The 20,675-nt window shown below is 54.8% G+C and overlaps 2 protein-coding genes across 2 annotated transcripts in view; one reads left to right on the top strand and one right to left on the bottom strand.

Annotated features, from left to right (window-relative positions):
* Positions 1-3,695: 3,695 nt before the first annotated feature.
* Positions 3,696-14,652, top strand: Homer3 (homer scaffold protein 3). Its single transcript, XM_059245035.1, has 9 exons — positions 3,696-5,679; positions 5,769-5,925; positions 6,386-6,517; positions 10,061-10,168; positions 10,770-10,891; positions 11,453-11,609; positions 11,754-11,864; positions 11,959-12,045; positions 13,376-14,652. The coding sequence occupies exons 1-9, from the start codon at positions 5,666-5,668 to the stop codon at positions 13,565-13,567; spliced, it is 1,080 nt and encodes a 359-aa protein (XP_059101018.1). The 5' UTR covers positions 3,696-5,665; the 3' UTR covers positions 13,568-14,652.
* The window catches only part of Ddx49 (DEAD-box helicase 49), an 8,817-nt gene continuing 2,003 nt past the window's right edge, over positions 13,862-20,675 (bottom strand). The window contains exons 3-13 of the mRNA XM_059245034.1: positions 18,556-18,641; positions 18,352-18,473; positions 17,540-17,727; positions 17,308-17,448; positions 16,744-16,819; positions 15,888-15,964; positions 15,645-15,742; positions 14,996-15,070; positions 14,321-14,409; positions 14,169-14,240; positions 13,862-14,031 (exon numbers count right to left, since the gene is read on the bottom strand). Coding sequence (XP_059101017.1) covers positions 13,879-14,031; positions 14,169-14,240; positions 14,321-14,409; positions 14,996-15,070; positions 15,645-15,742; positions 15,888-15,964; positions 16,744-16,819; positions 17,308-17,448; positions 17,540-17,727; positions 18,352-18,473; positions 18,556-18,641 — 1,177 coding nt within the window. The 3' untranslated portion in view covers positions 13,862-13,878. The remainder of the gene's footprint in view (positions 14,032-14,168; positions 14,241-14,320; positions 14,410-14,995; positions 15,071-15,644; positions 15,743-15,887; positions 15,965-16,743; positions 16,820-17,307; positions 17,449-17,539; positions 17,728-18,351; positions 18,474-18,555; positions 18,642-20,675) is intronic.

Raw genomic sequence — 20,675 nt, 5'->3', positions numbered from 1 at the left:
CGAGTGCTGAGATTAAAGGTATACGCCACTGCCACCCAGCTAAGAAATTATTTTTATTTAAAAAATTAATTAAGACCAGGCAGTGGTGCCTTAAATCTCAGCACTCAGGAAGCAGAGGCAGGTGGCCAGTTCGAGGCCAGCCTGGTCTACAGAGCAAGAGACCCTTTTTCTGGGAAGGGATCTGTGCCTGGTTGGTTGGGCTTGTTCTAGGTGCTGGGACAAGCCTGGTAAGAGGGAACTGTGACCAAGCCACACATTAAATGTGCTGGAGGCCGGACAGGAGCTGGGGAGAGGTACTGAACCCCCAGAAAGAGACGGTTTTGCTCTGGCCCAGCGGTTGGGTTAGACATAACTAAACCGAGAGAGCGTGCCTGGAAGCCACTGCTCACGGGTTACCTCAGTGCTCAGTGAGATGACCTGGCGCCTGCTTGGTTTCTCCTGTGGACAGGAGGCTCATTCCTTCACTGTTCCTCAGCCACAAGGACAGGAGCCACACTCAGCCAAGTAAGGACATCTGAGATCCTTCGAAGAGAGTCCTTAGGGGTCCCTGCAGCCTGTCACTCAGGGGACAGAAGGCTGTGGGTGCTACCTGGGTTCTCCATCCCCTCACCTTGCCTCAGTCCATTGTCCAAGTGAAAAAGAAAACCCTGCCACATAGAGGAAGCCACACCCCTGGGCTTGCTCCAGGCTAGCCCTGTTCTAGCCCCAGCTAAGAGGCCAATACCAGGTTCAGGTGAGGAACCCTTGTTTGTTTTTGAGACAGGGTCTCTTTGCAGACCTGGAACTTGCTGTGTAGACCATGCTGGCCTTGAGCAAACAGAGATCCACCTGCCTCTGCTTCCTGGTTGTCCATCTCTGTTTTTGAGAAGTATCTTATGTAGCCCAGGCTGCCTTTGAACTCACATTGTAGCTGAGGACAATCTTGATCTCCTCCTATCTCCACCTTCCTCCTGGGAAGACAGACACCTACCATGCCTGGTTTCGGGAGAACTCTCAACTCTCAAATTCTCTTGTGCCCACACATCGTACAAAGCCTGCCTGGGCCCTCAGCCACTGCACCCAACCCCCTCTGCCGAATAACCACATGCTCAGTTCTGCAACCAGCCAGCCAGTGCCTGACAGACCAGGAGGGACTTCCAGCCTGTTGACCCAAACTCAGATACTTAAAAAAAAAAAAGTCGTTGGTAATAAGGAAAAAGTCACTCTGAACACAGCAGACGGTATTTTCTTTGTTCCCGGTGTTCACACATTCTGTGGCTCCGGGCCTGAGAATGAAGCCAAATCCTTTCCTGTACATACGCCTCTCGATGTGAGAGCAGTCCTGTTTCCTCCAGCTGGAAACGGGTTGTGTCGAGGAGTCTGGGGGCTCAGGGAGGGGTCGCCACACCTGACTGTGACTCAGAAATAAATGGAAATATATCCACATGTACTAAATATATCCAGAGCATCAGTGGCCAGCGGGCCAGGGAGAGGCTAGGAGCCCCACATGCTCCCGGTTTGGGCTGTTGAGGCTTTGGGGAGAGTAAGGAATGACAGAGACCCCTGGAGAGGGCATTCCTGGGAGGGCAGAGAAGGAAACTCACCTCCTGGCCAGAGAATGTCTCCACTGAGAGTTAGCAGCTTGCTCAGATGCCCATAGCAGGGAGCAGACACAGAGGCCTTGAGACAAGGAAGAATGTCTGACATAGGAATTTCAAAGCTAAGAGCTCCGGGAATCACAAGCTGTCCACTTGTCCCCAGAGCACTGAAGCCCTTGCAGAACTTTCTAGAAAAGAGCAGAAGGGGACTTGCAAGGGTGACCTTCACAGGGCTGGGGACCTACAGGCAGATAGGGTTCCCTAAAGGATCCTTGGCTGGCTGCTGTGGGCAGACAGGTTCCCAGGGCCAAGTAGCAGGACAGCCTACAGAGCTGCAGGAGGCTGGCCCATTCCACGGGAAGAGGACATTAATGTCCCCAACACTTGGATCCTGAGACCTTAAAACGATTAAAAACCCAGTTACTCCCAGCATTTTTTTTTTTTAAATCAAGGTCTCACTATGCAGCCCTGGACGGCCTAGAATTTACTATATAGTCCAGGTGAGCCTAGAACTCACAGAGATCTGCCTGCCTGTTCCTCTCAAATGCTGGGATTAAAGGTGTGTACCACTCTGACCAACCGATGGTGCTGGGATGGAGGCCAGGGCTCCATGGAAGCTTGGCAAGGGCTCTGCTCCCTGAGTGGCAGCCCCACCACCCTTCTGCATTTCGGGAGCTGGGTACGAGTTGTTCTCCTGCCTCAGTTGCTAAGGGTCCGGGAAATTTTTATCTTTCCGTGTTGAGGGACAAGGTCTCAGTAAGGCAGTCCTGCCCCAGGCCCCTGGTGCTGGAATGTCACAATGAGACATCCAGCTAGGCCTGGACCCTGCTTCCAGACTCTGGCAATTGAGCCCCTACTGTATGCAGCCCACGAGCATCCACACGCTCTCCTCCTCAGCCTCACCTCCCAGCCCCACAGCGGCAGTGGCCAGACTCCAGTCAGCCACCTGAAGGCTCAGGGCCGCCCTTGGCGCGAGGCAGGAAGGCGAGGGTCATTGTCCACCCATTTTCTGTGTCTCTGGCTCATCCAGGATGTCTGCTTCTGTCCACACACCCTAGCCCACTACACCAACACCCACCCTGTCTTCTCAGCCCATCACCCTGGGCTCGGCCCCACGGCCCTTGCGGACAGCCTCTCCCGCGCCCCTCCAACTCACCCCTTTCCCCACCCCGCCGTCTTTACTCCTGCTACCTTCTGCCTCTTCCCTGGTATCCCAGAGGCTCCGCCTTATCTTCGGCCCCTGCCTCTAATCCCTTCTGTGCCAACCCCCTGACTCCATGGGTCCCTCCCCCTCTTTCAAAGGCCCAGCCCTCCCTGTGTCTTCTGCTCTCTCCCACAGGGCTCCCCCGCTTCTGTCCACCCTCCTGGACCTTGACTTTCCGGCCCTCCCTCTCTCCCCTACCCGCCTCAGCCCTCCTTGTTTGTGCCCTCCCTCACTTTGCCTTGCCTTCCCGACTCCTTCCCAACCCCACCCTCCCTCCCTTGACCATCTCACCCGCCTACTTCTTCCTTCTGTTTCCTCCCTCTGCCCCCCCAGGAGTCCCTCCTCCTGACCTCCTGGTGCCCTCCCCTTCCTCTGCCCCTTCACCCCGCCCCATTCCCCCCTTTCCCCTCTGCTCTATTCCCCAGCCGTTCTTGTCCCCGCCCCCAGCCCCTCTGCAGACTCCCGCTGGAGCTCCCCCTCCCCCCAAGTCCGCCCTCCCCTTCTTCCTTCTCCGGGTCGCCTCCCCCCTCCCCGCCCTCACTCGCTAGCCGGCAGGGGGCGCTGGGCAGAGGCGGGGCGGCGCGGGGACTGGCCGCGATGGGACCGGAGGCGGCGCAGACAAAGGCGCGGGCGGCGCGGGGCGCGCGGAGGGCGCGGGCCGAAGGCAGCGGCGGCGGCGGAGGCGGCGGCGGCGACGCGGGGTGAGCCGGGCGGGGGGACCCCAGCTCCCGAGACGCGATCGGAGCGCGGGGGGCTTAGGGAGCACGGGGGCGCAAACGGTTTCCAAAGTTGCAGACTGTGCGGCCGGGGCGGGGTGCTGTGGGTTGCAGGCTGAGGGGCTGGGGTCTTGGGGTGAGGACTGGGGTCCTGGGGTGAGGGCTGGGGTCCTGGGGCGCGGAGCGCGGCTGCACTGGGTGCCCCGGGTCCGGGTGTTGGAGGCGCCGAATCACGAGGCTCCGCTGCTTGGAAAGTTGCTGATCGGCGGCTCACGGAGTTGGGGCGCACAAACGGGCTGTCCCGGCGCGGGTGGGGACCGGTCCCAAGTGGGATTCGGGTGCGGGGCTTCTGGAAGGAGCCCCGCTGCGCGATCATGATCCCCTGCCCTGCGCCGCCGCTCCGAGGCGCGTGACTACTTGGTGAGTAACTTTTCCCGATCTCAGCAAGTCCGGGCAGGAGAGGCCGGCCCGGAAGGGCCTGGGTTCGGGGACCCCTTTTCCCCAATCTCCGCCAGTCCTAATCGCGTCCCCGACTCGAGTCGAGTCGCTCCTCCCCCGCGTGGGGGCTCCGGTTTCAGACCGATGGCCGTGACAGCAGCTGCCCAGGACAGCATGGGGGGGCTGACCTCAGGAGCCTGGTCCTGTTCTCCCGCATCGGCAGTACCCTCCTCCAGTCCCTTCGGATGCAGATGTGGGGATTCAGGAGGGTACCCCAAACTCCCGGGTGATGGGTACAGGGACCCACAGGAGGCTGGGGAGCCCCCTTCTCCAAGTCTTGTTCCCTGCTCACATGGTGGGAACTGGGATGAGCCGCTTGTCAACTGTGGGGGTGCGGGTGCGTGCATGCATTGCGCGTGTGTGTGTGTGTGTGTGTGTGTGTGTGTGTGTGTGTGTGTGTGCGTGCGTGTGTGTGTGTGTGTGTGTGTGTGTGTTAAGGTCCCATTCTGTAGCCCAGGTTAGCCTCAAAGTCTCAACAATCTTGCCTCGTCCTCCCCAGTGCTGGGATGACAGACATGTGCTACCATGCCAAACTTTTGTTTTGTCCTTTTTATAAAAAAAAAATAGTTTATTTAACATATATGAGTGACCTGTCTTCAGGGACACCAGAAGAGGGAATCAGATCCCATTATAGATGGTTGTGGGCATGTGGTTGCTGGGAATTGAACTCAGGACCTCTGGAAGAACAGCCAGTGCTCTTAACCACTGAGCCTTCTCTCCAGCCCCTTGTTTTGTCCTTTTAAATAGGCTAGGGCTCCCTTGAGACTCGACTTGGACTCCAAGGTATAGCCTTGCCCTCGGGGTGTGTGCTAAGCGGTCCTTTTGTGGGAGCAGAGTCCTGAGTTCCCTATTAGGCCCAGGAAGCATTCCACATTTATTCTCTGACTTGGGGATCTGGCGAAGATATCCAGGTGGCCTTGAACTCCTTGGCCTTCTGAGTAGATGGGACCGCTGGCACTCACCACTGATCCAGCTTTGTCCCACTTTTTGATGCAAGGCCTTCTGCGGGGCCGCTGGATGGGAGGGGGTGAATAAGATGTCCCACTCACTTGATCTTGGCCCCATGCCCAGTTCCTGTGGGAGGACACTTTCCCCACGGCTGGTGACCTGGAGTGTGAGTGTGACTTTGGCGTGCCAAGGACCACGTGGCTGTCCTTGGAGCTGGCTCCTACCCAGGCAGTTTGGTACCGCTCTGTCACCTCTCTGATGACACTAGAGCCCTAGAGACCCCTCGGCCCAGGTGTGGGGGCTTCTCCTCAAATGGAGACAAGCAGGGTCTGTGGGCTGGGGTACAGCTCCATTGGTAGAGGGCTCCCCTGGCACACAGGAAGCTCTGAGCTGCACCCCCAGCACCATGTGAACCGAGTATCATGGTGCATGCCTGTCCCCCCATCACTTGGGAAGCAGAGGCCAGAGGATCAGGAGTTCAAGTTCATTCTTGGCTACATGGTGATTTCAAGGCCAGCCCGGGCCGAGACTGGTGTGGCTGTAGGACATGCACTGTCTCTTTCCTTCCTTGCTGCTCTTGTGCAGGAAGTCGCCTGGATGACCCACTTGGCTTGAGCACCCCGGATCCTTGCTCTCAAGCCCTTTCTCTCCCCAGAGACCAAACGAGTGGTTCCTGTCACCTCTCGGGTACCCCTTAGACTCCATCCCGCCCAGCCTGACCAATGTCCACAGCCAGGTGAGCGCCCACCCACTCTGGTCGGGTCTAGCCCTCTGGGTGGCCAGCCTCCTGAAGAGAACAGCCCCCCTGTTCTGTCCCCCCTGCAGGGAACAGCCAATCTTCAGCACCCGTGCGCACGTGTTCCAGATCGACCCCACTACCAAGAGGAACTGGATCCCAGCCGGCAAGCACGCGCTTACTGTGTCCTATTTCTACGATGCCACCCGAAATGTGTACCGCATCATCAGCATCGGGGGTGCCAAGGTCTGGGCGGGGACCTGGGGGCAGGTGTTGGCACCAGGATGTGAAGCCACAGGCCATGCTGGGTGACTTGTGAAATGGGGATCAGTGAGTCTCTCTGGGACCTAGCTTCTTCCAGAAATAGCTCAGGCTGGGATCTCAGAGAGGGGCTAATCTGTTCCGACCTTCATCATTATTGTCAAGATGGGGGTACTAGACCTCAGTGGGCCCAGAATGCTACACTAGCCTCTCACTGGGATATCCTAGGCAGGGGCTCCACTCATAAGCCATGCCTCAGGGGGATTCTGGGTAGGGATCTACCACTGAGACAGGTGCCTAGAATTCTTTTTTAATCCACTATGTAGTCTAAGGCTGGCCCTAAACTATGATACTCCTCCTCAGGCTGGCGGGCTGGCGGGCTGGTGGGCTCACGATGATCATTGTCATTCCTGCAGATCTTAAATCTTGCTCTCCCCACCCCCAGGCTATCATCAACAGCACAGTCACCCCCAACATGACCTTCACCAAAACCTCTCAGAAGTTCGGGCAGTGGGCAGACAGTCGAGCCAACACTGTGTATGGCCTAGGCTTTGCCTCTGAACAGCAGCTGACCCAGGTGGGCAGGGGCACGGGCAGTGATTGGCATCTGCGGTCCTTGGGGTGGGTTCACAGACAGTAAGACCCCTTGAGTGCCCTGGGTAGTGTGGTCCTTTGCCACCTTACTCCAACTTTGCACACTCCTTGTGCCTCTTAGGGGCGTCAAATGGAAGCCTGGACTGGGCACACCCGCGCCCAGCAGCGCCTCTCTCCAGCTCGGCCATGGGTCCATTGTTTTTTCCAGACTTATTTTTGTTTGTGTCTGTGTGTATTTGTGTGTGCTGGTCCCTGCAAGAGGTAAGGAGATAGGATTAGATCCCTGGAGCTGGAGTTACAGAAGTTGTTGAGGCGTCCGATACAGCTGATGGGAACTGAACTGTCCTTTGGAAGCTCTCTTAATTGCTGAGCCATCTTTAACCCCCTCAATTTTGTTTGGTTTGGTTTGGGTTGGGTTTTTTTTGGTTTTTGTTTTTTTGTTTTCCGAGACAGGGTTTCTCTGTGTAGTTTTGGTGCCTGTCCTGGAGCTCAATCTATAGACCAGGCTGGTCTCGAACTCACAGAGATCTGCCTGGCTCTGCTTCCCGAGTGCTGGGATTAAAGGCGTGCGCCACCACCACCACCACCACCACCACCACCACCACCACCACCCGCCCCCCCCCCCCCGGCCCTGCCTCAATTTTTTTAAGAAAAAAAATTATTACCTTTTTTTTTTTTTTAAGATTTATTTATTATGTATACAGTGTTCTGCCTGCATGTATGCCTGCAGGCCAGAAGAGGGCGCCAGATCTCATTACAGATGGTTGTGAGCCACCATGTGGTTGCTGGGAATTGAACTCAGGACCTCTGGAAGAGCAGCCAGTGCTCTTAACCTCTGAGCCATCTCTCCAGCCCAAATTATTACTTTTTTATTTGCTTTGGGTGTGAATGTGTGGGCACACCTACAGAGGGCAGAGGAAAATATCAGGGATCAGTTCCCTTTGTCCACCGTGTGGGTTCTGGAACCTTCTTCAGGCTTGGCAGCAAGCACCTTTGCGGTCATTGAACCATATTGATTTTTTTGTTTGTGTTTTGTTTTTTTTTTTTTTTTTTTGATTTTGGGTTTTTTTGAGACGCAACAGCCCTGGCTGTCCTGGAACTCACTCTGTAGACCAGGCTGGTCTTGAACTGATGGAGCTCTCTGCCTGCCTCTGCCTCCTGAGTGCTGGGGCTAAAGATGAGTACCACCACTACCTGGCCATTGAGCCATATTGCAACCTCGAATTTTGTTTTGTTTTGTTGTTTGTTTTTTGAGTCAGGGTTACCTCCATGTATCCCTGCCTGTTCTGGAACCTCGCTCTGTAGACCAGGCTGGCCTTGAACTCAGAGATCCACCTGCCTCTGCTTCCCGAGCGCTGAGATTAAAGGTGTGCGCCACCATGACTAGACTTTTTTAAGTTTTAAGGCAAGGTCTCACTTTGTAGCCCAAGCTGTCCTTAAACTCTCAGCCATCTTTCTGCCTCTAGAGTGCTGGGATCACGGGTGTGTACCACCACACCGGGCTTGTTTGTTTAGCGGCTCTCTGGTCTCCAGCAATCCTTCCTCAGCCTTCTTAGTGGTGAGGATTAGTCCCGGGGCCTGGTTTAAAACAAAAAAAAATTCTGGGCATGGAGAGATGGCTTTGTGTTTAAAACACTGGCTGCTCTTGCAGAGGACCCAGGTTCAGTTTGCAGCAGCCACATGGCAGCTCATGATCATCTGTAACTCCAGTTCCAGAGAATTTGATAGTTGGCCTGCGGGGCACCAAGCACACATGTGGTGCCCAGATATACATGCAGGAAAAACACTGATACACGTAAAATAAAATAAATATGTTTTTAAAAAATTATTTCCTTCCTTTATTTTTATTTTTTGTGGGTAGTAGGGTCTCACTATATGTATGTAACCCTGGCTGGTCTGGAACTTGCTATGTAGAAAAAGCTAGTCTCAAACTCAAATTATAGCTAAGGCTAACCTTGGACTCCTAATCTGCCTGCCAGCACCTCTCACATGCTTAGACAACAGGAATGCACCACAGAGTGCAGTTTAAACATTATTAGGGGGTGGGAGATGCCTCAGTGGTTAAGAGCATGAGCTGCTCTTGCTCAGCACCCATATGGCAGCTCACAACCTTCTGTAACTCCATGGAGGGTAATTTGAGGCCTCTAGTTTTGGGGGGCACTTACACATATGTACATATAATTAAAAATAATAAAAATAAATTAAAAACGAAGTTTTCTTTTAAAGGTTTTTTATTACATTTATCATTTCTGTGTTGTGTGACTGTGTGTGTGCATGTGTGCCGTGGAAATCAAGGGACAGCCTGTGGGAGTCAGTTCCTTCCTGCTGTGCATGTCCCTCAGACCAAACTTAGGTCACCAGGCTTGACAACAAGCTTAGGGACCCAGATCACTAGCCTCACATTTTTTATAATTGCCGGGCGGTGGTGGCGCACACCTTTAATCCCAGCACTCAGGAGGCAGAGCCAGGCGGATCTCTGTGAGTTCAAAGCCAGCCTGGTCTACAGAGCGAGATCCAGGACAGACACCAGAACTACACAGAGAAACTCTGTCTCGAAAAAAACCAAACTTTTTATAATTAATTAATTATCTTTTCTTTTTGAGACAGGGTTTCTCTGTGTAGCCCTGGCTGTCCTGGAACTTGCTCTGTAGCCCAGGCTGGCCTCGAACTCACAGAGATCCGCCTGCCTCTGCCTCCCAAGTGCTGGGATTAAAGGCGTGCGCCGCCACCACCGCTCGGCGGCATTTTCTTTTTTAAGAAATGTATGTGTATTTGTGTTTATGCATGTGTGTGGATGCCCCCAAGAGGCCAGCAGAGGGCACTGGGTCCCCTGGAGTCACAGCAGTTGTGAGTTCGTTGCCTGAGGTAGTGTGTAACCTGTTGCGGTTTCTCTGTGACAGGAGCCTTCCCTCCTAGACACTGAGTCATTGCTCAGGTCTGCACAGATTATTTCTGATAAATGAAAATTGATTTAATTTTATGTGCATTGGTATTTTATTTGCATTCATGTCTGTGTGAGGGTGTCAGATCCCCTGGAACTGGAGTCACAGACAGTTGTGAGTTGCCATGTGTTTGCTGGGAATTGAACCTGTGTCCTCTGGAAGGACAGCCTGTCTTCTTAACCATTGAGCTATCTCTCCAGCCCCTGTGGAAAGCATTTTAAAGTGAAAAGAGAATGCACTATCATAGCCCCAGAAGCAGCGTTAGTTATCAGGTGACCCATTTAGGAGGAGGAGTGACAGGAGGCCCGCTCTCACTGTGGATGCCCTTCCCTGTGCTGTCGATACTGGCAAGTGTGAAGGACAGATGGGCGCCAGCCTCAGGCTGTCCATCCAAGCCATCCTGACAGGAACAGGGAGTCCCTTTCCATGTGGCTCACAACCTTAATGTCACCTCTGTGGTACACCACACCCCCTCCATGTGTGGTCACAGGGTTAACCTTTTACAACCTCCCCCGAAGGCTCCAGGGTGACAGGACAGGTGATGAGGGAAATGCTTTCTGACTGTCCCCCTGCCTCACCCCCAGTTTGCTGAGAAGTTTCAGGAGGTGAAGGAAGCTGCCAGGCTGGCTCGGGAGAAATCTCAAGATGGTGGAGAATTCACTAGTCCTGCCCTGGCCCTGGCCTCCCACCAGGTAGGACTGCACTCCATGTCTACTGGGCCCCATGCCTGCCACACTCCCGAGGCAGCTGTAATATGCTTCTCATGTCAGGGGTCATGGCATTGTGCTGGTGTCTAAGGCTAGCTGATGGCTTTACTACATTTATGCATGTGTGTGCACACATGTGCATGTGCCTGGATGCACACGTGGAGGTCCAAGGACAATTTGTGGGAGTCAGTGGTGTCCTTTCAGGGGGCATCAGGCTCGGTGACCACCTCCTTTACAGAGCCATCTCCACAGTCCGTGCCCCAATTCTCGGAGTGATGTTTGCCGCCTTTGTGCCCAGGGGAAAACTGTTAGTGGAGAATAGTTGAAGTGTTCAGATCCCTGTTTCTGTGGGTTGTTCGGGTCTTGAGGGGTTAGTGAAGACTAGGGGGAGGGGGGTTCCCCGTCCAGGAGCCTGGGGAGCTATGGAGGGTGAGACACACACTGGGCTTCATGGGTCAGTTCAAACTCCCTGATCCTAATCAACACCCCAGTGACCCCAGTCCTCGACTCAATCAACCTTAGCTCCTACTGTGACCTTGACTGAGGCAAGCGCTCACCGTGACCCAGTCCTGGCTCCTATACACAGGTTCCCCCGAGCCCCTTGGTCAGCACCAACGGTCCGGGAGAGGAGAAGCTGTTCCGCAGCCAGAGTGCAGATGCCCCTGGCCCCACCGAGCGGGAGCGGCTGAAGAAGATGCTGTCAGAAGGGTGAGGGGTGGGGCTTTCAGGACAGGTGTGATGGGCAGAAGCCATGATGGGCGTGGCTGGGGCCTAAGGGGTGTATTGTAACTACGACTGAGCTTTAGGGTGGCAGGCGTGATGTTGCTGGGGGCAGTGCCTTGACTGGCACTAAGGGGCACAGCTGGCACCAGGGGTGTGCCAGGGAATCCCCAGGACGGACCTTTAGGATGCAAGGGACTTGGTGTTGCTGGGGTCAAGGTCCTGACTGGGATTAAGGGGCATGGGTAGTGGGATGAGGCCTTTGATGGCAATCTGGGAGAGGCAGGAATGGGCTTCCAAAAATTTTTGGAGGTAGGCTCTTGCTGTGTATCCCAGTCTGGCCTGAACTCATTATGTAGCCTAGACTGACATCAATCTTAAGGGGATCCTCCTGTCTCAGCTCGTGAGCCACAACTCCCTCCTCCACATACCGTGGTCTCCACTCCCCAGCTTAGTGCTGCTTTGACCCTGCTCCTAGCCCAGGAGGTCCTTCACCAAATGCCACCCGCTCTGACCACGCACACCCCTAGCCTGGTGTCTTCCCCGCAGCTCCGTGGGTGAGGTCCAGTGGGAGGCCGAGTTCTTCGCACTCCAGGACAGCAATCAGAGGCTGGCAGGGGCCCTTCGCGAGGCCAACGCAGCCGCCGCGCAATGGAGGCAGCAGCTGGAGGCCCAGCGTGCAGAGGCTGAGCGCCTGCGGCAGCGGGTGAGGACCCCCACATCCCTTCTGCCCCGTGTCAGTCTCCAGAGAATCGTTTCTTACTGTAGAAAGACTTGAGACCATAAGAGCCTCACAGGGGTCATCAGGCCCTCCATGTCCCAGAAGGACCGCTGAGCTGTGTGTGTGCAGGTGGCGGAGCTGGAGGCCCAGGCGGCTGCAGAGCCGGTCCCGGCGGCCGAGAAGGAGGCAACCAGCCAGTCCGTGGAGCAACTGGAGGCTCAGGTGCAGACCAAGGACCAGGTGAGCCAGGGGCAAGCTCCAGGGTCTTGCCCTTGCCCATGTCTTCCTGGGACTCCAGGGCCCTCTGAGCAGACCCAGGACCCTTTCTCTGCAGGAGATCCAGACTTTGAAGAATCAGAGCTTGGGGACACGTGAAGCTCCTGACACCACTGAGCGGGAGGAGACACAGCAGAAGGTTCAGGTTGGCTGTGGGATGTGGCATGTGACCGTGGCCCCTGAGGTAGAATGGGTTCCATCTGCCTGTGAGCAGGATGGTAATGCCTACCCAAAGTTATGAAGCCTTAGCACATATTAGCCTCATACCTAGTCCTCCCACACCTGAGCAGTCTGAGACCCAAGGGAGCTCTCAGAGACCTCACCCAAGAAAGTACCTGAGTGAGTGTCCCCAAGATTCCTGGGGAGAAAGTTGGGGAGATGACTGCTGTCCTTGAGGATGGGTGGAGCTTGTGTAAAGGTCTAGAAGTCAGGACCCCCAGAATTGGTGTACTGCCTGGGGGACAGTGAGAGGACCTGCAGGAAGATGGTTGTGTGTCCACCGTGGGTTTACGGTGTGCGTGTGTGCACATACAGGTGCTCCCATATGGATGCGGGCTCAGGTACGTGAGGCAGCCAGAGGCTGGAGCCAGTCTTCCATCTCGCCTCACCTCATCCTTTGAGACAATCTGTCACTGAGGGTGAAGCTCAGATCATCTAGGCTGGGTGCCGAGGCAGAGCAGCAGGGATTTGCTCTCCCACCCTCGGGGTTACAGCAGCTAGCAGTACGTGGGGCACCCGATTTTACATGGGTGGAGGGACTGAAATTCAGGCCCCTCAGGTTAGAGCCAGGCACTTCACAATCTCTTTCGCTATACTAACCCTGACTACTCACCTGGTTAAAATGTCTTTGATATTTTTCCTGAGTTTGCAACGTGAGGAGTCAGTTCTGTCCTTCCACCATGTGGCTACTGGTGATTAAACTTTCAACTGGGTATTTTGTTTTTGATGCTGTGTCTTTAGCTGCAGCTGGTCAGTAACTCACAGAGATCCACCTGCCTCTCCCTCCCAGTGCTGGGATCAGAGGTGTGTGCCACTACACTTGGCCCAGGTTTTAACATTTAATTGTGTGTATGTGTGTGGGTTAGTTACACTTGTGCAGATTCCCTCCGAGTTGCTGGATCCCAAAGGAGTCACATATGGTTGAGTCGCCCCATGTGGGTGCTTGGAAGCGAATCCAGGAAGTTCATACTCTTAAGCACTGAATCATCTCCCCAGCCCTTCATCTTGCTCTTAGCAACAGCCTGGGAAAGGCTTAGGCCGGCCAGTGTGCTCCAGGGAATCCTGTCTCCCAAGCACTGGGATGCTTAGCTTCTTATGTGGCTGTTGGGCTCTGAACTCACATTGGGCACCTCAGACTTTTAAGACACTTTACTGTTGTTGTGTCCCAGCCTGTGGGAGCCATGGACCACACCCAGCAGGAAGGGCAACCAGAAGCGTCAGTTTGCCCCACCCCACGCTCCTTCCTCCCCCTGTAGGATCTGGAAACACGGAATGCCGAACTGGAGCAGCAGCTGCGGGCAATGGAGTGCAGCCTGGAGGAGGCGCGGGCGGAACGCGAGCGCGCGCGGGCAGAGGTGGGCCGGGCCGCACAACTGCTGGACGTGCGGCTGTTCGAGCTGAGCGAGCTGCGCGAGGGCCTGGCGCGCCTGGCAGAGGCAGCACCCTAGTTGGCCCCGTGGGTCTGTGACCCCAAGGTGCCCTGGCAGGGGACCAGGGCTGCCTCTGAGCTTTGCACTGTGTAGTTTTCTAGAATCCATGGGTGGCGCTGATACCCGGATCACATTTCTACGTGGCTGTACAAGTGCGTGGCGTTGCTCGCACCTGTCGTCGCTGGCTGCTGTCACCCTGCGTCCCAGGGATGCGAAGGAGGGCCTCAGTGGTCATCCCCATAGGGCAACAGGGGCTTTGGGGACCAGAGACCCGCAGCCCTGCACCCATCCCGCCTCATTCTCAAGTCAGACTGACAGGTTCCGAGTGTTTACTGAGGCCCTCTGAGGCCCCCCCCTCGGCCGGCGCTCCCTGCTTTCTGTCGCCGCCGCCGAAGCGTCTGCCCCACCTTCTCCTTGAAACGGCGGTTCTGTTGCTTGATCTTGGTCAGCTCCGCCTTGCGCTTAGCCTCCAGGTCCGGGTCCTGAGGAAGGGAGCGTGGCTGAGAAAGGAGCGGGGTAGCTCCAGGAAGCAGCTCCGATCCCCAAGCCCAGCCACCCTTACTGGACACACCCCCGTGCCTGGCCCTGCCCGCCGAGCCCTCCCCGCCCCTCTGTCCACCTTCCCCTCCAGAATCAGCTGCTTCCGCTTGTTGATCTCCCTCTTTTCATCGAAATGCGAGGCCTCCAGTTTCTAGCAGGAGAGAGCACAGGTCAGGACAGGCCCGCAGGGAGCCCCGCCCCACACTCCCCTACACCAGAGGCCACACTCACGATCTCACACTCTCTGCGCACCACGTTGACCTGCGTGAGGATGTTCAGGACCTCGGCCTCCTCCACCGCCAGCTCCTCCAGCTGCTTCTCTGCGGAGCGGGGTGGGAGGCCCAGACAGCAGCACTAAGTGGGGCTGTAGGTGCTGTTGGCCCTCCCTCTGCGCCCCCACTTCTGATGTCTGCATCCAACCATATGTGGACTGATGACATTCAAAAGAAGCAAAATTGTGCCTGTTATCACAACACTGGGAAGGCAGGGGCAGGGGGATCACTGTGAGTTCCAGGCCAGCTCTGTAGAGCAAGGATCTCTCAAATAAATGAATGAATAAATGACGGAGTGAATGAGGTGAGATCCAGGCGCCTGTGATCCCAGGACTTTTGGGCCACTGTGGTTAAACTGAGAAAGCTCAGGAAAGAGCGCTGCAGGGTCCAGATGGTGTGTCTCAGGGGCTGGTTAAGATGGGGACAGGCTACAAGCCATGCCAGAAAGCTCACATCCTGGCCCACCTCCTACCACAGATGCACCTCCAGGGTTGGTGGCCCTGTGCACAGCAGGCTTTTTTGTAGTGTGGGCTGGGCACCAGGAACACAGCACTCTGCAGGTCTAGGATGGCCCAGGCGGGCAAAGCGAGCTCCCAGCCTTGGGCAGGTTCCAGCCACAGACCCTCCCACTTACTGATCTGCTCCTCGATGGCATGCAGCAGGTGGATGTCATACTGCGTCACCAGTGTGATGGCCCGTCCCTGCCGCCCTGTGGGGACACCACCAAGTGGCTCTCATCTCAGCTGGTCAGCTCAGAGGACCAGGCTCTACCCAGGGTAGGCCTGGATGTGGGAGCTGGAGGATGGTGGGGCAGCTCTGCTAAGCAGCCTTCTGTGAGGGCTGGCAGCATGCCGTTTCCCTCTAGCTGGGCTGCCAGGAAGCCAGGGCTCAGCCCTACTCTGCTGCCCTTTCTACAGTGAGTGAGCAAGCTGATGCACAATGGGCTGACGGGGCCAAGACCCACGGCAGCCGCAGACAGGCTTCTCGGTGCTTATTATTTGTTAAGGCGGGGCCCCTCAGAATTCCCTAAAGCCACAGGATCAGACTGCCGGCCCCGTCCAGCCCAGCAACCCTGTCTCTCCTGCTTATAGGCATGAGGGAGTATCAAAGCAGATGTCCCCCTGGTTCCTGGGTCAGCATCCCAGTGAGGTGCCAGGCTGGGGATGGATGCCAGGCCAAGAGTGCACTGGGAAGGTGTCTCCCCCGAGTCTTTGATTCTGAAGACCTGAGATCCCCAGTGTCTCTCCCTGCAGCTGGAACCTCCTATACCTGGCTCGGCTCACCTGCACGCGCTGTTCGACCAACTCGGTGGATGTAGATCTTGGGGAGCCCAGGGGTGTTGTGGTTGATGACCACCTGCACAGTGGGGATGTCCAGGCCCCTGGAGGAACAGAGCACTCAGCTGGGGAGTCCATGTTGGGGGATCAAAGCTGACACCCAGCCATCCGCATGCCCGAGTCCAGCTTCCTGGTCTCCTGGTGGCTCAGGCCACCGGAGGAAAAGCGTGCTGCACCGGGCCTACTCACCTCGAGGCCACATCAGTGGCAATAAGAATCCGGTAGACGCTGGACTTGAACTTGGCCAGGGCTGCAAAGCGCTCTTTCTGTAGCACAGGTGGGGAAGGTTAGTGAGCAGACGAGGGGCTGGGGACGGGGCAGAGACCAGGGAGGAGGCAGTTGCAGAACCAGAAGGATCTCTGAGAGTTTGAGGCCAGTAAGAATTCCAAGACAGGACTACACAGAGAGACTTTGTCTCAAAATACCAAAAAAAGAAAAGTCCCATTAGCCTAGGCTGGCTTTGACCTCTAGATCTTCCTGCCCCACCTCCCGAGTGCTCTGTGTGTGTGTGTGTGTGTGTGTGTGTGTGTGTGTGTGTGTATGTGTGTGTGACACACACAGAGAACAGGGACAAACTATGTGTCCAGATATAGATATATCTATATATATCTATATATAGATATATATAGGACAGGCATATAAACTATGCGTCCAGGTATATATAGAGAGATATATATATAGATATAGGACAGGCATATAAACTATGCGTCCAGGTATAATATATATATAATATATAATATATAGGACAGGCATATAAACTATGCGTCCAGGTATAATATATATATAATATATAATATATAGGACAGGCATATAAACTATGCGTCCAGGTATAATATAAATATAATATATAATATATGGGACAGGCATATAAACTAAGCGTCCAGTAGACATATACAGAACAGGTATCCAAACTCTACGCAGTTTATATGGCTGAGGATGGAACCCAGGGCCCCATACACGCTGGGCAAGCACTCTACCAAGTGCACCCCGTGCCCAGCCTGAGCGGTGGCATGTGAGGCTGGAGGCTGTGGCCACGACCCATCACCTGCTTCATCATGGAGTGCAGCGACACTGTGGGGAAATTGAACTTCCGAAGCATCATGCAAAGGATTTGGCAGGTCCTGGTGGGAAAAGGGTGGTTGTGGGTGTCCTGTCCAACCCACCAGGACGTCACACAAGTGACCTAGGAGTCGTAGAAAGGCTAGGTCTGATGCTGCTGTGCTTCTCAAAGCCGGAACCAACAAGGACCGGCCCTGACCTGGTACTGACTTCCAGAATAGTCTCTCAAGTCCTGGGTGCTGCCGTGCCTGACGGCCATGCCACTCCACAGCCAACACTTCCTCTTCTGCGGACAGACACCCACCCTCCTGTCTCTGCCCTCTAATTGACACAGCCAACAGCTATTTTGAGACTCTGGTTTGGTTTGAGTCAGGGTCTCATTATGTAGCTCTGGCTGGCCTGGAACTTGCTATATAGACCAGGCTAGCCTCAAATTCACAGATCTGCCTGCCTCCTGGGTGCACCAGCAGGCCAGGCCTGGCAGCTCACCTTCCCATGAGGGAAACTGGCCCTGTGCTTCTAGCACAGGTGGCAGAAGCCTCTCACTCACTTGCAGGTGTTGGTGAAGATGATAATGGAGCAGTCCTCCAGCTGGTCTTGGAAGGTCTGGACCAAGTGCACCAGGTAGGCATCCTTCACCTTCTCCGGCACCAGCAGGTAGTGCTGGTCAAGCTGCTCCACTGTGCGCACCCTGGCGGTGGAAGGGCAGAGCAGCACAGCCTCAGTTTCTCATTCTGCCTGAACCCGCTGGTCTGACCCTCACCCATAGCTTTGGAACTCACGGGGCCTGCGCCTCCCAGAAGAAGGGCTGGTTGGTGGCCAGGCCCTGCAGCTCCTTGAGTGTGTCGGTCAGCGTGGCACTGAACAGCAGCGTTTGCCTGCGTGCTGGAACGGAGGCCAGGATTGTCTCCAGGTCTGTGGTGAAGTCGGTGCAACCCTGCTCCAGTAGCCGGTCCGCCTCGTCCATCACCTGCATCAGAGAGGTGGGACAAGGGGGCTGGGCTAGGGGGCTGGGCCAGCGCAGGAGCAGAAAACACCGCGCAGGACCTGCCCCAAGCTCAGCACACCCGCTTTTCAGGGACTATGCAGTGGGCTCCTCAACACTGTCCCCAGCCTCAGGCCATGTTACCCACTCTGCAGGCCCTCTAGGGAGCCCCCCTTCTATAAGCTTTGTCTCTACTGGGCTTTTTGTTTGTATGAGGCAGGGTCTCGCTGTGTAGTCCTGACTGTCCCGGAACTCACAATGTAGACCAGGCTAGCCTCAAACTCAAGAGACCCTTCTGACTCCACCTCTCCAGTGATGGGATGGAAGGTGAGTGCCACCACGCCCAGGTGGCCCTTGTCTTTATTTCTAGCCCTTTGCCCAGTGATCTATGAAACCAACGTCAAGAATGGATGTCAGATGAGCACAGTGGCTCACATCAACATAGAGTTCCAGAACAGCAGGGCTGCATGGGAAGACCCTGCCTCAAACAGGAGAGGGAAGCGAAGGAAAGGGGAAAGGGGGAAAGGAAAGGGAAGGGAAGGGAAGGAAAGGGAAGGGAAGGGATCCTGGCCTCTGGCTCCAGACCCTAGGGAAGTGGAGGCTGCTCACCAGGAACTGGATCTTCTTCATGTTGAAAGTGTTGGAGCTGCGCAGGTGGTCGGCCAGGCGCCCAGGGGTGGCAATCACCACATGCGGCTTCCGAGACAGCTCTAGTGCCTGAGCCACCATGTCTGGAGTGGAGGGAGAGGTGAGGCCGGGTGGGTGGGATCAGCAGGGACCCCATGGCCCACCCCAGCCTCTCAGCCCCCATACCCATGCCGCCAACGATAATGCAGTCCTTCAGGCCCAGGGGCTTTCCCAGCACCCGGAACTGCTCAGCAATCTGGTAGGCCAGCTCCCTGTGGGTGAGAAGAGCCAGCTGGGTCAGTGAGCACCTGTGCCTGTCTCCCATCCTTTCTCCTTCCCGGGCTCCTTGTGGCCTCCACCTCCCTAATGTTGATGGCCTCCCAAAATCAATTCTAGTGGGACTGGCAATGTGGCTCAGCAGGTAAGGTACAAGCTGCCACCCTGAGTTCCATCCCCAGGACCCACATGGTGCAAGGAATAACTGATTCCTGCAGGTGATCCTCTGACCTCCACATGAGGTCATGGCATGCACATACAAACAGTAAATCAACACATAAGGAGACTGATTCCTGCAGGTGATCCTCTGACCTCCACATGAGGTCATGGCATGCACATACAAACAGTAAATCAACACATAAGGAGACTGATTCCTGCAGGTGGTCCTCTGACCTCCCCCTGTGCACATGCCATGCACATACAAACAGTAAATCAACATAAGAGCAAAGTGTTCATTGCTCAAGTGTGAGGACCTAAGTTCAGATCTGCAGCATCCTTGTAAAGGCTCGGTGTGCTGCTGTTATCGCTCACCTCAGTGGGGGGTGAGGAAGGGCAATGCGCCCTAGTTTCAGTGAGAAACCCTGTCTGAATTTTGATGCCCTCTTCTAGTGTGCAGACAAGGCACATAAAACAATAAATCTAGCTGGGAGGTAGTGCACGCCTTTAGTCCCAGCACTTGGAAGGCAGAGACAGTGGATCTCTATGACTTCAAGGCCAGCCTGGGCTACAGAGTGAGTTCCAGGAAAGGTTCCAAAGCTACACAGAGAAATACTGTCTCAAAAAACAAAAAACAAAAGCAACAATAACAAAAAAATAAAATCAATAAATCTTTGGCTGGGCATAGTGGTGCACACCTTTAATCCCAGCACTTGGGAGGCTGAGGTAGGAGGGTCTTTTGTGAGTTCAATGTCAGCCTGGTCTACACAGTGAGTTCCAGGACAGCCAGGGCTACATAGTGAGACCCCTGTGGTGTGGCGGTGGAAAGGACTTCAGAAGAGGACCCAATGGGTCAGAGACCTGAGTTCAGTTCCCAGTACCCACATTAGGCAGCTTATAATAGCATGTAATTCCAGGAGACCTGACACCCTCTCCTGGCCACTGTGGGTACTGCACTCACATGCATATAACCACACACAAACATATAATCATTAACATAAATCTTTTTTTAAAAAGCAAATAAGGCCGGGCGGTGGTGGCACACGCCTTTAATCCCAGCACTCGGGAGGCAGAGCCAGGCGGATCTCTGTGAGTTCGAGGCCAGCCTGGGCTACCAAGTGAGTTCCAGGAAAGGCGCAAAGCTACGTCTCAAAAAACCAAAAAAAAAAAAAAAAAAAAAAAAAAAAAAAGCAAATAAGGTGGAGGGCAATTAAGGAACATGCCTGACTTTACCCTCTGGCCTCTACACAACCTACATCCACATGCACACACATACACAATCTAACCTTCGGTGTGACACTTGAGACTCACATTCTAATAGTGCTCCAGCATCCTTTCTGTTTCCGGTCCTCTCAACCTCTGTACACAGGAACCTATAGGCCTACAATATCCTTTAGCAGTGTGTATGTATATGCCATGGTGCTTCTGTGGTGGTCAGAGGCCAATTTGCTGGAGTCAGTTCTCTCCTTCTATCGTGTGTGTCCCTGGGGATTGAACTCAGGTATCAGGCTTGTAGACACCTTTCCCTGCTAAGCAATCTTGCTGGCCGAAGAATATCTTTTTGTTTCCCTAGCTGTGAGATTGCTTGTAGCTCCCTCCTGGCTAGCCTTTCTTGAGTCCTAGGCACTTATCACACACACCATGAGTCCTGTTTGATTCTGCATCTCTACAAAAAGGAGTGATTCTTATCCTATTTTATACAAGAGGAAATGTTGTGCGAGACTGTACACTGTGTGAAGATATATCACTGTAATAAAAAGCTGAACGGACAATAGCTGGGCAGGAGGGTTAGGTGGGATTTCCAGGGAGAGAAAGGAAGAGGAGGAGAATCTAGGCACACAGGAGATGCCAGGAAACACAGAAAAGAAACAGGA

Source organism: Peromyscus eremicus, chromosome 17 (assembly GCF_949786415.1).
Source record: "Peromyscus eremicus chromosome 17, PerEre_H2_v1, whole genome shotgun sequence".
NCBI lineage: Eukaryota > Metazoa > Chordata > Mammalia > Rodentia > Cricetidae > Peromyscus > Peromyscus eremicus.
Note: the sequence above shows the minus strand (reverse complement) of the source record. Positions and strands in the feature narration are given on the sequence as shown.

Coding starts and splice junctions, on each gene's coding strand:
- Homer3 (XM_059245035.1), top strand. Junction 5,926..6,385: donor TCAGCATCGGGGGTGCCAAG/GTCTGGGCGGGG, acceptor CCCCACCCCCAG/GCTATCATCAACAGCACAGT. Junction 10,892..11,452: donor AAGAAGATGCTGTCAGAAGG/GTGAGGGGTGGG, acceptor TCTTCCCCGCAG/CTCCGTGGGTGAGGTCCAGT.